At 42.2% G+C, this 13,202-nt stretch overlaps 2 protein-coding genes across 2 annotated transcripts in view; one reads left to right on the top strand and one right to left on the bottom strand.

Moving 5' to 3' along the window:
- ANTKMT (adenine nucleotide translocase lysine methyltransferase) overlaps positions 1–2,455 on the top strand; it is a gene marked incomplete at its 5' end in the record, with an annotated part of 4,655 nt that extends 2,200 nt beyond the window's left edge. The window contains 1 exon segment of the mRNA XM_072417369.1: positions 1,705–2,455. Within this exon segment, the coding sequence (XP_072273470.1) occupies positions 1,705–1,893 (189 nt within the window).
- A 78-nt stretch (positions 2,456–2,533) lies between these two features.
- Positions 2,534–13,039, bottom strand: CCDC78 (coiled-coil domain containing 78). The gene is made up of 15 exons (XM_072417368.1): positions 12,886–13,039; positions 11,345–11,476; positions 11,063–11,149; positions 10,776–10,955; positions 10,173–10,331; positions 10,026–10,076; positions 9,090–9,178; positions 8,256–8,334; positions 7,349–7,474; positions 6,970–7,178; positions 6,294–6,468; positions 4,344–4,378; positions 3,161–3,236; positions 2,942–3,042; positions 2,534–2,746 (listed from the first exon to the last, which is right to left on the bottom strand). The coding sequence occupies exons 1-15, from the start codon at positions 12,949–12,951 to the stop codon at positions 2,623–2,625; spliced, it is 1,689 nt and encodes a 562-aa protein (XP_072273469.1). The 5' UTR covers positions 12,952–13,039; the 3' UTR covers positions 2,534–2,622.
- Positions 13,040–13,202: the final 163 nt, after the last annotated feature.

Below are 13,202 nucleotides of genomic sequence, written 5' to 3'. Positions count from 1 at the left end.
ATGTTGGTCTGATCTCTGCTAGAGCTCCATGTTGGTCTAATCTCTGCTAGAGCTCCATGTTGGCCTGATCTCTGTTAGAGCACTATGTAGGTCTGATCTCTGTTAGAGCTCCATGTTGGGCTGATCTCTGCTATAGTTCTATGTTGATATGATCTCTGTTAGAGCTCTATGTTGGTCTGATCTCTGCTATGGCTCTATGTTTGCCTGATCACTGCTTTTGTTCCACGTTGGTCCAATCACTGCTATAGCCCCGTGTTGGTCGGATCTTTGCTAGAGCTCCATGTTGATCTTATCTCTGCTAGAGCTCCATGTTGGTCTGATCTCTGCTATAGCTCCATGTTGGTCAGATCTCAGCTAGAGCTCCATGTTGGTCTGATCTCTGCTAGAGCTCTATGTTGGTCTGATCTCTGCTGGAGTTCTATGTCGGTCCGATCTCTGCTAGAGCTCTATGTTGTTCTGATCTCTGCTAGAGCTCTATGTTAGTCTGATCTCTGCTATAGTTCCATGTTTGTCTGATCCCTGCTATAGTTCCACGTTGGTCCAATCACTGCTATAGATCCGTGTTGGTTGGATCTCCGCCAGAGCTCCATGTTGGTCTAATCTCTGTTAGAGCACTATGTAGGTCTGATCTCTGCTAGAGCTTTATGTTGGTCTGATCTCTGCTAGAGCTCCATGTTGGTCTGATCTCTGTTAGAGCACTATGTAGGTCTGATCTCTGTTAGAGCTCCATGTTGGGCTGATCCCTGCTATAGTTCTATGTTGATATGATCTCTGTTAGAGCTCTATGTTGGTCTGATCTCAGCTGGAGCTCCATGTTGTTCTGATCTCTGCTATAGCTCCATGTTGGTCAGATCTCAGCTGGAGCTCCATGTTGTTCTGATCTCTCCTAGAGCTCTATATTGGTCTGATCTCTGCTAGAGCTCCATGTTGATCTTTTCTCTGCTAGAGCTCCATGTTGGTCTGATCTCTGCTATAGCTCCATGTTGGTCTGATCTCTGCTAGAGCTCCATGTTGTTCTGATCTCTCCTAGAGCTCTATGTTGGTCCGATCTCTGCTAGGGCTCCATGTTGGTCTGATCCCTGCTATAGCTTCATGTTGGTCTAATCACTGCTATAGCTCCGTGTTGGTCGGATCTCTGCCAGAGCTTCATGTTGATCTGATCTCTGCTAGAGCTCCATGTTTGTCAGATCTCTGCTAGAGCTCCATGTTGGTCTGATCTCTGCTAGAGCACTATGTTAGTCTGATCTCTGCTAGAGCTCCATGTTGGTCTGATCTTTACAAGAGCACTATGTAGGTCTGATCTCTTCTAGAGCTCCATGTTGGTCTGATCCCTGCTATAGTTCCATGTTGATATGATCTCTGCTAGACCTCTATGTTGTTCTGATCTCTGCTATAGCGCCATGTTGGCTGATCTTTGCTATGGCTCCATGTTTGTCTGATCCCTGCTATTGTTCCAGGTTGGTCCAATCACTGCTATAGCTCCGTGTTGGTCGGATCTTTGCTAGTAATATCAGGAGGTAAGGTGAGTTAGAAAGAGAACCTACCCTTCCCTAAATGATGTGACAGAATATATGTAATGTTTCCTAAAAACAGGTAATCAGAACCATTCAGGAATGCAACTTGCCCTTAGGGAGAGGTGTGTTACCTTTTTTTCACTTGTATTCTGTCCCTGTCTTATTGATCTATTTATGTCTTTTGTTACAGCTCACATTGTTGGAGAACAAGATGCTGAACGAGCTTCCTGACGATGCCCGTGTGGTGACAGGTCGCTTTCCTTTACCCACATGGAAACCCAACACCATCATTGGAGAGGGCATTGATAGAGCCTGGGCTTACGATGTTAGGACTGTTCGGCAAGCTGCGACAGCCAATCAGCAAGGGACTGAAGTGTGACTGCGGACAAGCCCAAAAGATTTTGGCTGTAAATATCCCTTCTCAGGTCAATGAAACAAAATAGACTCTGGGGCTAATGTGTGTATTTTATCTGCGGTGGACATATTTTATCTTTTATTTATGTATGTTATAATATATATGTACTATATGTGTGATTTCACTGTACACTGCACAGCAATTCAACTGAACCTCCGGGATGAATGGCACCAATGCCTGATTTGCGTGCTGCCATGTGCAGTGGTAATGCGCACAATAACACTAACATTATCACAATGCAAATGCAATGTGAAAACTGAAAGTAAAATACAAAATATCTTTTATATTTATAATATCAGCTCAGGTGATCACACAGCACCTCTCTGGTACCTCTGTGCTGAGACAAGAGGGGGTCTTACAACAGGATCATAAAACCAATTTTTTTTATTTGAATCACATTTTTAAATAATTTAATATAAATGTACAAAGGGTTTTATCCATTATGTTAATATAAATATATCTGTGATATATCCACCTACAATAATGATATTTTTGTACCACCAATAAATTATTCTGAGATCTTCAACCTTCATCGATATTGTCTGCACCGGCGATTATGACTAAGGCAGTCTTTCCATGCAAATATCTCATAATAAATGGTTGACATTGATCAGCACATGGCTGGTGGTGAGTGTGTAGTCCATGGTTGTGTTGTGGGTAGTACCAAAGAGAGCCACTAGGGGCAGGGTCTGGTCACATGTCATGGCTGCTTGTGCGTGCGCCTCTGGATAGGTAGGAGGGAGGGCCGTCTGCACTAAAGGCTCGCGGACCTTCGTTGCCTAAAAGCTTACGTAAACGCATTATCTCTTGCTTGTATCTGCAGGAAAAGAAAGATGAGGTTGGGTCCTGTTGGATTCATCCTAATTAGGCCAAGATGGTGTGAATTTTTCTCCCAACATTCACCAAATGTTTTCTGGCGGTGATTATGCCAAGATTATATGTGTTGCAATGCTTGGTGAATGTCAGATTCACTGCTTTATAAATGGACAAGTGGCAATTAAAGTGCCCCTACCTTCCTAAATGTTTATCCACATACTCCTGCAGCTCCGCCACCTGCTCTTCTGCCACCAACGCCCGAGATAACAGCTGACTCCTTTCCCTCTCCAGCTCCTCCTAGAGTGAAAAAAATTGTGTAAATCACATACTGGACTAAACTTACTTGGGTGCCCCCGGTGAATCTGGGGCCTATAGGAGCTGTATGGTCGGCTATGACCCAATGTTTAGCACTGACCTGTGTATTGTGTGTGAATTCTCTCAGCTGTTTCCTGATCTCAGCCCAGTTCTCGTCACTCAGCTGACCTTGTATTCTGTAGAGGACAAGAAGACCCTTCTGTTACTGCTGTGCAAGAACTTGGATAAAATATCTTCTTCTGAAATCTGGAATCCCATCCAAGGGCACAAAACCCAAGGAGCGCCCCTACTGACAATCTACAATGGAACCAGGGGCGGACATAGCAGTGTGCAAGGTGTGTCATTCTGCTCTGCACCCAGTAGGAGCCCCCACAGTACCTTGCACAGTCCTATTATTATTAACAAACAGCATTTATATAGCGCCAACATATTATGCAGCACTGTACAATAAATAGGGGTTGCAAATGACAGACACCGACAGTGACACAGAGAAGAGGACCCTGCCCTAAAGAGCTTACAATCTAAGAAGTCTTACATTGCCCTTCTTCCCCTACGTGCCCTTAGAACTTTGCTTGCACAACCCAGCTACCCATCCTTTGGTGCCAGGCTAGGTGCCCCCAGTCTGTGGCAGGTGAAACAAAAAGTTACCAGCAGCTTCAGCGCTGGCGGCTTGTATCTCTCAAAACTGAAGATTTGCCGTTGGAAGAAGGGGCACTAGTCAGCTCTGGACAAGGGCCCCACTAGTCAGTTTTGCACAGGGGCCCACTGTTAGCTTTGTCTGCCATTGAATGGTATGTTGATTGCTCATCAGGTGGACCTTTGCATGTAATGTCCAATGACCACCTACTGGGCCCAAACGCCATAATATATTTGCTCGAATTACTTTAGGTTTGCCACCCACAATGTTTTCCTAACATTTGCATTCCCCTTAAACATATAACCCCGTATGTTTTATATTTCAAACTTATCCTCTCCACAAGATTTAAGCTGGTCACATGACATGTCGGGTTTACCATCCTCCTCAGTGATGCAGAGAGCAGCACTGATGTAATGTCATCAGCTCAGCATTAAATGCAAGTCAGGCCATGTCCATGACACCCTGCTTTCATAGTATGCCCTCTCTGTTACTCTGGGCGTCATTTAACTCAGAAGACTGACACCCAGTGGTAAAATAAAGGTACTGCACAAAATGGTAAATCATTGCATTTGAGCATTGTTACTTTTTGAAAAAAACAACTTTAAGGGAACTTAAAAAAAAAACCTGAACTTTTCCTTAAACTTACTTTTGATTGGAAGTTGTATTTTCATTGATGCGTCTCTGCAAAAAAAAATAGTAAACAGTTATTAGTCTAAGGATACAAAAGGAGAACAAATTTCATAACCTAACTATGACTGTATGAAAATGGTCAATTATAAAGTTTTTGCCCATCAATTTGGCTGTCACATTGTTCACAATCATTCAAATCCCTGCACCTTGCTTGTTTTATTACATATTAAAAGTGGGACGCGTTCTGCCACCTAGTGGGAATTGATCAAAATAGCACAGCAGTCACCGTATTATTATTATTATTATTATTATTAATAAACCTGTAGGAAATTATTATTATTATTATTATTAATAAACAGGATTTATATAGCGCCAACATATTATGCAGCGCTATACATTAAATTGGGAAATTGTGGATCTCCTATCAAGAGTAAAAAAATGGTAAGTATTATTCCCCTTACTGGTACTATAAATTAGGTTGAGCCACCTCTTAAAATAGCTAATATGTATAATAAAAAAGGAAAAAGAAAAGAGGTTTGCGGCTCACAACTTGGTTTGAAACGTTATTTATGTATTTCAGCACACTTGGTAAATAATTGTACATGTGACTAAACACCCAATACCTGTTTAACATTTCACAGGATATGGCTTTTTCAGGTTCTATACGTACATGTGTCATGCATGGAGAGACAGGACCACTAGGGGGTGCTATAGCTTGAATGGAGGTGGCGTGAGCCATGGGAAGGGCCAAGGCGAGTCTAAACAGTAACCAGGTTTTCTCCAGAGCCTCTGATGGTGAGGATGTTGCGCTGCTTGTTACGGCCAGGTTACGGTCCTTGGGCATACCAAGGTGGGCAAGCACGGTACAAAATCACAAAGGTAGGAGGATAGTCAAGGAAAGCCGGGGTCGAGGGAGGCAGCAAGCAAGAGAGGTCAGGTCACATGCCAGGGGTCAATAGCCAGGGATCCAGGAGACAGACAGCAGTGACACAGGGGCCGCTGCGTGCACAGGGAACACAGGAGACACTGGAAACAACGGGAGGCACAGGAGACTTGGGGATATACAAAGACAGGAACACTGGAACAGCAAAGGGAAGTTGGCTGGGAACCAACAGACGGGACAACGAGGGGTTAACACAGTAGCTGGACACAGGAAACACTGGATTAGGCAACAGGTGTACAGGAACTAGATCACAGAACTAGGGAGCTCAGGTACTAGTGAAGACTTGTTACACAAACACAGAATGCAGTCTGAAAGTCAGCTAAATAGCCAGGGCTGATCAAGAGGCTATTTTCTGATTGGCCAGCGGAGTTGGGAAGCTGGGAAACAGAGCCACTCCCAACATCAGAACTGCCCGCATGCGCAGGAGAGAAATGTCTGTGCTTTAGTGAGGAACAGGTAAATGTGACAACGTGCTCCTAACAACAAAACAATTGAGCAAAAAAATGAAGTGACCGTGCCTAAGCCGTATATAATCCAACGCGTTTCGCCACGAATAGGCTTCTTCAGGGATATGATAGTTAACTATCATAGGTAATCTTAACAGTGTGCAGATGTAGAAAAGTCTAAACATAAAAGTGCAGTTGTAGAATTAGTAACATATAGGAAGTCTGGTTGTAGTAAAGACATGTCAGAAACGCTCAGGGGTACCTATTAGATGGTTGTTGATCTGTACATTAGAGGGTGAAATAGGCAGTTTCATCCAATAATGCTTATTGTAGTAAAGAGTAAGGAGTAAGAATCTTCTAACAAATTAACGGGCAAATCTAGGTAAAACTGAGAGGTGAATGATTTATAAATTGCAGTACAGACTATTCACAACATAACATCTAATCACTGGAGGAAGCCAGCATTCACAGCCTCTAGGGCACCAGCAGCTGTCTGCAAGTGGTTAAAATTTAGTATTAAGTTTTCAAAAAACGTTTTTAGAAATTGTGCCGGAAGACCGCACTCTCTCCTACCGACCTTCTCCCTTAAATCCTGGATCTCCGTCTCCAGCCGGGCTTTGTCCTCTCTCAGTCGGTTTAATTCCACCATAGACTGGCTTTGAAGCTCCGGGTCAGTGATTGAGAAATGGTGCTCTGGAGGTCCTGGGTCCACATCATTGCTTCCCAGAGCCATAATCTGATCCCTCTGCATGCTGTAAGACAGGATAGCAGCATGTACATGCATCATGTATCACTGTGTGCTGGAAACAAGAGGACATTCTCACCATACTTTGTCTTAGGACTATCTACTGATCTCCAATTTCCTGTTTTAGAAAATGTGCATGGTGTCCAAATATGGCTGCACAGTCCAATAGAAACCCAGTGCACCCATAAATCAGCACAGAGTAACAGCCCTGTTGAAGTGTGCGGCTATTACTCAGCTCGGCCACTGCAGAGCACTGCTTGTGAGGACACTAATCAGCATTTAAAAGCCAATTTTGTTAAAATACCATACCATGCTGTAAGATATACAATGTTATTAAGAGATAAAAAAAAGATTATTGTGTGGCTCTAACAACATGAGAACACAAGAGGGGGCTTTCTTTTTCAAGGTTTCAAGTTGCAGCTACAGACCATATGACCTGGTTCTGTGGTCCCTCAGACAGTACTGGGAATGTTGGGCTTCATCTTTGGTGTGTATCGGAGCTCCTTACCGATAGGCAATGAGTAGAGTCTCATGTTTTTTGACCAGATTCTGCATCCTCTTTTTGTACTGCCGGGTGGCGCTGGCGAGCTGCTCTTCTCTAGATCTGTGCGAGGCCTTCATGTCGCTCAGCATGCTGTCCACAAAGTGCTTCATCCGAGCAGGATCTAGCTGCTGTCTACTGGTGGAGCCATTTCTCATATTTCCATCTACGTATTCCTACAGACCAGAGGGGACAATCTGCTATTATCATTCACAGAAATATTATCTATACTGGACTGCACCCTCATGGTTGTTCTAAAGGACACATTTAAGTAGTTTTGGGCAACCAATAGACAATGGTGCGACGAGGTAGGGCTGTGATTGGCCCCATCAAAGCCAATACTTACAGCCAGGTCTTGGATGTAACGGTTGAGACGGGACCGATATTCCTCATTCAGTTCTTTTAGTTGAAGCTGGAGACGTGAGTTTTCTGCCTCAACTTCCTTCATCTGGCTTTGGGATGTCAGGAGAACCTGGAGAAAGAATGTTGATGTCTAAATGCCCATTTCTGGTAAATCAAAGGTTCTTCTCAGGTCTACCTATGACCCATAAGTAGCCATTCAACCAATCACAGCAAGACAACCATATTGGTTGCATCCATTGAATAAGTTACAAGTATATTTTCCCTAGTAGCCAATGTTTGTTCCTTCATTTAGGTTTGAAATGTGTTGTCCCTCGTTTTGGTGGTCAACTACGTAACATGTAAAGCGTTGAGTTTTGGCATTATTCTACAAATCATTTGATAAATAAAACAGTTTCTATATTTGTCTTTTAATTGTCCATGGCCAATGAACTTTCTGTTTTGCAAAACTAAGGAATAGCTACCCCAATGTTTGCCAAATTTGTGTAGGTCACAAATAAAAGTAAAAATATGGTGGCCCCATCTTATAACACCCCAACAAACCCCTTAAAATAAAGTTCAGTTCCAGTCTCTGCATGGTGCAAAGAGAGGGAAGAGCCTGAACTGAGTGTTTTTTGTTCATGTCTGAACTTTCTTCTTTCCCAGTATAAATCAATAATAATTGAAAGGCAGAATAAGTATCACAGTACAAGAAGAAGATCAAATGGTGGCCAGGAGGTCAACTCTAAGTTAATGTACTTGTCAGTGAAACTTCAGAATCATAAACTGCTATCAAATCTGTTGGTGATGTAAACTGCCTGTGGATTTTACCAAATCAGCAAGCTACTTTATTCTCCATAGAGAATCGCTCCTAGGAGGTAGGTTTCTTCCATACAGCAGCATTGAACACTTACCGCTGATTGTTCAGCCATCTTGTGCTGGGTGTTGCGAATAGCCCTTTTGGCCTCCTGTAGCTCCTTGCCCAATGCTACCCTGTTGGTGAATGTGTCAGAGTTACTGTAAATGCGTATGCAGGTCACAAAACTGAAGTCATTTTTAAATACATGCAGCATCAAAGGTGCTGATCTGATGACTATAAACATTTCTACCAACACATAGCCAAACTTTGCAGTCATACCAATTAAAATCCATTAAACTCCAATGGTATATTCATTGGCCAAGTTAATAACTACCACAATGTTTGCCAAAGCTGTGTAGGCAAAAAAATAAATTAATTGGGCACGGTAATAACTACCCCAATGTTGTGTAGGGCACCAATAAAAAAACAATATGGTGGCTCCCATCTTTTAACACCCCGACCCCATCTTTTAATTTAACGTCCTTTAATTAAAGTTGAATATCCACAGATCCAGCATCTGCATGGTGCAAATAGGGAGAAGAGACTGTATTGGCAGAAAAACGTTAACACAAACGGTTTAATAACACAAGCAGGGTAGAAAGTCTGTCCCTTGCCAGAATTCTATAGAGAAGGACCTTTGCTCTCTGTGTAGAATCAGTAGTTTTGCACCAGCACACCTCCAGCGTAGTCAGGGAATTCCCCAACTCACATGGAGCATTGGCATGATTCCAGCTCTGGGTCTTCTATTGCTTGGCCAGCTTATAGATGTAGTCATCCACACCATCTTTAGTGTAACTGAAGTCAACTTGCTGGATAATGTATGGGATATCAATACCCAAATATTAGGATGTTTGATATGACTTACAAGTTCTAAAGTAAGACGACTTACACTCTTTCCTCCAACTTATGTTGTTGTGTGTTGTGTATCTTTTTCATGCTCTCAAGCTCCTCTTTGATTTCGTCTTGGTTCCCGAGAAGCTGTAAGAAAACAATTACTAGGGCACTGTAATATAATTCAAGTTTAATTCTAACAGAACATGTTGTCTCTGATGAGGAATCAGACCTGATATCTTAAAAATGGAAGACCTGTGTTAAAAAGATATTCACCTTCTCCATGTTCCAGCACTGTCCTAAGTTTCCTTCACCATCCAATGCCACTGGTCTTCTTCAGATATATTGAGACTCATATAATTCTGCCCATTGCCTGTGATCTCATCCTTTCATTCACGCACTCTTTGTGGGTGGGTTATCATGCTAGCTGAGCTCATGGTACTTCAGGACTGAGTAGACTTTACATGAGTGCTGCTCAGTCCAGAAGAAATTCCTGTCTGCCGCCAAGGAATAAGAGCAAGCTCTCATGACACAACTAGAACAACTTCATGACTTCAGGTTTTTAGATTGCGTTTCAGCATAGGATCATTGGATGCCCTCATAATGGACCAAGAAGGTGTGCAGGCCCAGGCGCTTGGTGCAGAGATGTTGGGAAACCCTCAAATGGGCACAAGAGGTATGTAGACCCAGAAAACTCATCACATGGAGGGTGGAAAGTGCTTAATATAGGCACAACAGGTGTGGACACATGCGAACTCTCAGCTCTGATATGAACCTCTCAGCTTTGATAAACATTGTTTATCTGATTCTTTCAGTCTTTTAAACTGTCTCTTTCATAACTGGACAGTAGAAGAAACATTGGTAGAAAAAGGTATGACATATTAGATGTTTGCATACAGCGTGACCATTTCCCCCATTCCTCATCCTTTCTATACATCTTTTTATTATACGAACATTTTGTTTGGCAGAGAATTGGCATCCATTCACAACTTACACTTCTCTCTAGTTTTCTTCTCTCGTGTTCAGAAGCAACAAGTTCTTCTGGCTAAAAAAAGGAAAAAAGTCATCAACTTTTTAACTTTGAATATGGCAGTACTATTTACTACTGGTCATACCATATGTCATGCCCTGATTCCTGTACCTTGATCCGGCGTGCCGACAGGCGGTCCACCATGGCACGCACCCTATCCAGCTCTGCAGTGGCCTCATTAACAAGGGCCCGAGACTGGGAATAGTTCTCCTCATTTCCTCTCTTAGCCAGGTTCAGGAGTTCCATACTCAGCTCATCGTTTTTGGCCACCTTTAGAGAAAAACATTCTGGCTTATTCAACAGAGAACAGAAGAAGCCAACACAAGTCATCTAATCCAGTGTACTGAAGTCAGATAACTGAATGATCAATTCCAAAGCCTGTTCTTGGTTATTACATAAATGAGCCTGACAGTTGGACATGGGGAGTGTGGAGAAATGATGACCAGTTGACTATAAGGAACTGTCAACAATGGCGGCATCCATGATTCAACTATAGCAGGTCAACAATCAGAAGTGTTGGTATATGACAATCCATTATACTATACACCCAATATTGTTTTGGAAAACCAAATTGTTAGACATCCCAGACTTCATACTGTATTAGGAATTCATGTTGGAAGATGGAAAAGACCATTCGCAGTTCTTTCCAAAGGAACGTTAAGTGTGATAATGCGTTCTGTAATCTCTCTCTTTTGCCTACAACAGCCACCTCACCTCTCGTTCATGTTCCTTGCTCAGGGCCAGGTAGTTGCTCTTCAGGACTATGTACTCATCAGCCAGCTCCTTGCGGTTGGTCTCCACCCAATGTAGACGTTCCTTCACAGTCTCGTACTCACCAGTCAGCTTCTCTTTCTGAAGCTCCACAGTCATCAGACGGTTCTCTAGTGCCAGGACCTAAAGGAGAGTCAAAAGTTTCAGATCCCCAAGGTATCAAAGTAGAAATTGATGTAGACTCAGTTGCTTTTAAGCCTTGCGATGTATGCATTTAAAAACCAGCTTACCGTGTTCTTCAGTTCGAAGGTCTCAGCCTCGTAATGCTCTCGTATTTTGTTTGTTTCTATCTGAAGTTCAATTAGCTCCTTTGAGATCTACAAACATAGATGTGTTAGAAGATGAGAAAAAGTCAAAGAATATGCAGTATTTTGAGAGGTCAACCCAGAATGGTTGTTTATGGGGTTTTGGCTCGAACATAACACATTTATAGTACTACATAACTAGTTGGCCACTTGTTGGGGACCCTCCATTTATATGAGATCCTTTTGATGAGATCCCACTTGTTGTACCTTAAGCTTTTCTTCCTCACTTAGGACCAGCCTGGAGGAAAGATCAGTTTTGGAACCAGCCAACTTTCCCATCTTCTCCTGCATTTCATTCAGCTTGGCGTACAACCTCTCATTCCGATCCAGCAGCTGTATCTATGGGGGAAGAGAATGCTAGGGTTACTGCGATGGTAGAAATATCAAGAAACTGTAGGGATGAGCGTTGAATACATACCACAATTTAGAGCCTAGAGGAACCAAAAATTGTATTGTACACTCAAGTTAGATTTCCAGTTCGTGGTTTCATAGGTATAAATCTCTCTAGATCTCATGTGACAGCTCCTGGGCAATCATCAAAAGCTTAAGTGGAGCTACTCACTCGCTCCTCTATACCCTAAAGTATTATTATTGTTAAAGTACAACATATTTCTATCATACTTGATGGTCAAACAGAGAAGAGGTGAAGCAAAACAAAGGAGAGCATGAGCTTTTGAGAAGCTTGACTTGAGACTGGTTTGCTTCAAAATACAAACTAAAGTGAAATGCCGCCATTTTGTTTCTAGAGAATATTCAGAGCCTCTTCCTCATTTTCTTTGCTGTTTTTGTTAGGATTTCATCTCAGTACTTCCACATAGAAGGTGAAGAAAAATTTGACCAAAGAGGTCACAGAGAGCAAACAGAACCTAACAAGGGGTTCTACTCCTTCCTAATTTTGTCTAAACAATCCAAATTGGTCTTTACTAGTTTTGTGTAGCCAAAACTGAATAGTTTAGGTTGGGTTAACCCAAGTCAGGTTTATACTGCTTCCATATGATGGTGACCTCCTAGATTCATGGTCAATGCCACTTGGTCAGTAGCATGACACCATAGCTTTTATGAGTTAAGTAAGTTAAGTTGAGTTTAATCTGTCGGGGGGAAATATTTCCACTGACCACCAATGAAGGTTTTGTTTCCATTGACATCCTATGATTTTAGTAGGAGTTCCCCAGGACCTGAAAATTATTTCAATGGTTCCTCAGAGGTAAGAAAACTGTGAGAAGGCTGGTATAAATGGTGACTTTCCATGACAGTGTGGCAGTTTATAAAACCCTCAATAGAGAATATGTTATAAAGTTTATTAATCTGGGATTTCTTTTTCAAAATAAAAAAAGGCTATAAAAGACTTAACAAAAAATGTATTATAAAAAAAATTAAATTATAGAACAAGCATTCACCCTGTAGTAAACCCCTGCATGTGCAACCCCAGCAAACCCCAGGGAAAAGCACTTGTCTCCCGAAACATGTGTCACCTGCCTATCCGGAATTTAAAACATAAAAAGCTATTTAGATTATTAAGTCCTTTATAAGGTAATAAATTCACTAATTTGCATGTGAAATATAACATCAAAAGAGTTTGTAGCTGATTTAAACTTTTAAATCCAGAAAGAATTATTATTAAAAGTTTCCTTATACCCTTATATTAGGGTTGTATATTTTCCATGGCAGCGTGAAAGTTCAAACAATCCTCCGTGGAGATATTTTTAAAAAGTTGACAACTGTGAATCTTATTTGTGTGATCTACTCACATTTTCATTGTTCAGCTGTCTGACTTGGTCCTTTAGGGGGAGGTCGCTGTCTTTAGAGGTGTCCATGAGTGTTGGAGAGGGTACGATATGTCAGTTTGGGATCAATTCACCTGGGGCAGATCTGTTTACTGTAGAGGAAGGAGTTGCTATGGAGGCGCCTTTAGTATGCGTGAGTCCCAGCCGACAGGGAGGGACAATGGCTGGAAAACAACAGACTCACACAGGAGCAGCCTCACACATTCTCCTATAACTGCTAATTGCCCCTGATTTGGAGGGACTGTCCTTCATTACACTTCCAGCTGCCCCTGATTTGGAGG

Source organism: Pyxicephalus adspersus, chromosome 7, assembly GCF_032062135.1.
Source record: "Pyxicephalus adspersus chromosome 7, UCB_Pads_2.0, whole genome shotgun sequence".
NCBI classification, from domain to species: domain Eukaryota; kingdom Metazoa; phylum Chordata; class Amphibia; order Anura; family Pyxicephalidae; genus Pyxicephalus; species Pyxicephalus adspersus.
Note: the sequence above shows the minus strand (reverse complement) of the source record. Positions and strands in the feature narration are given on the sequence as shown.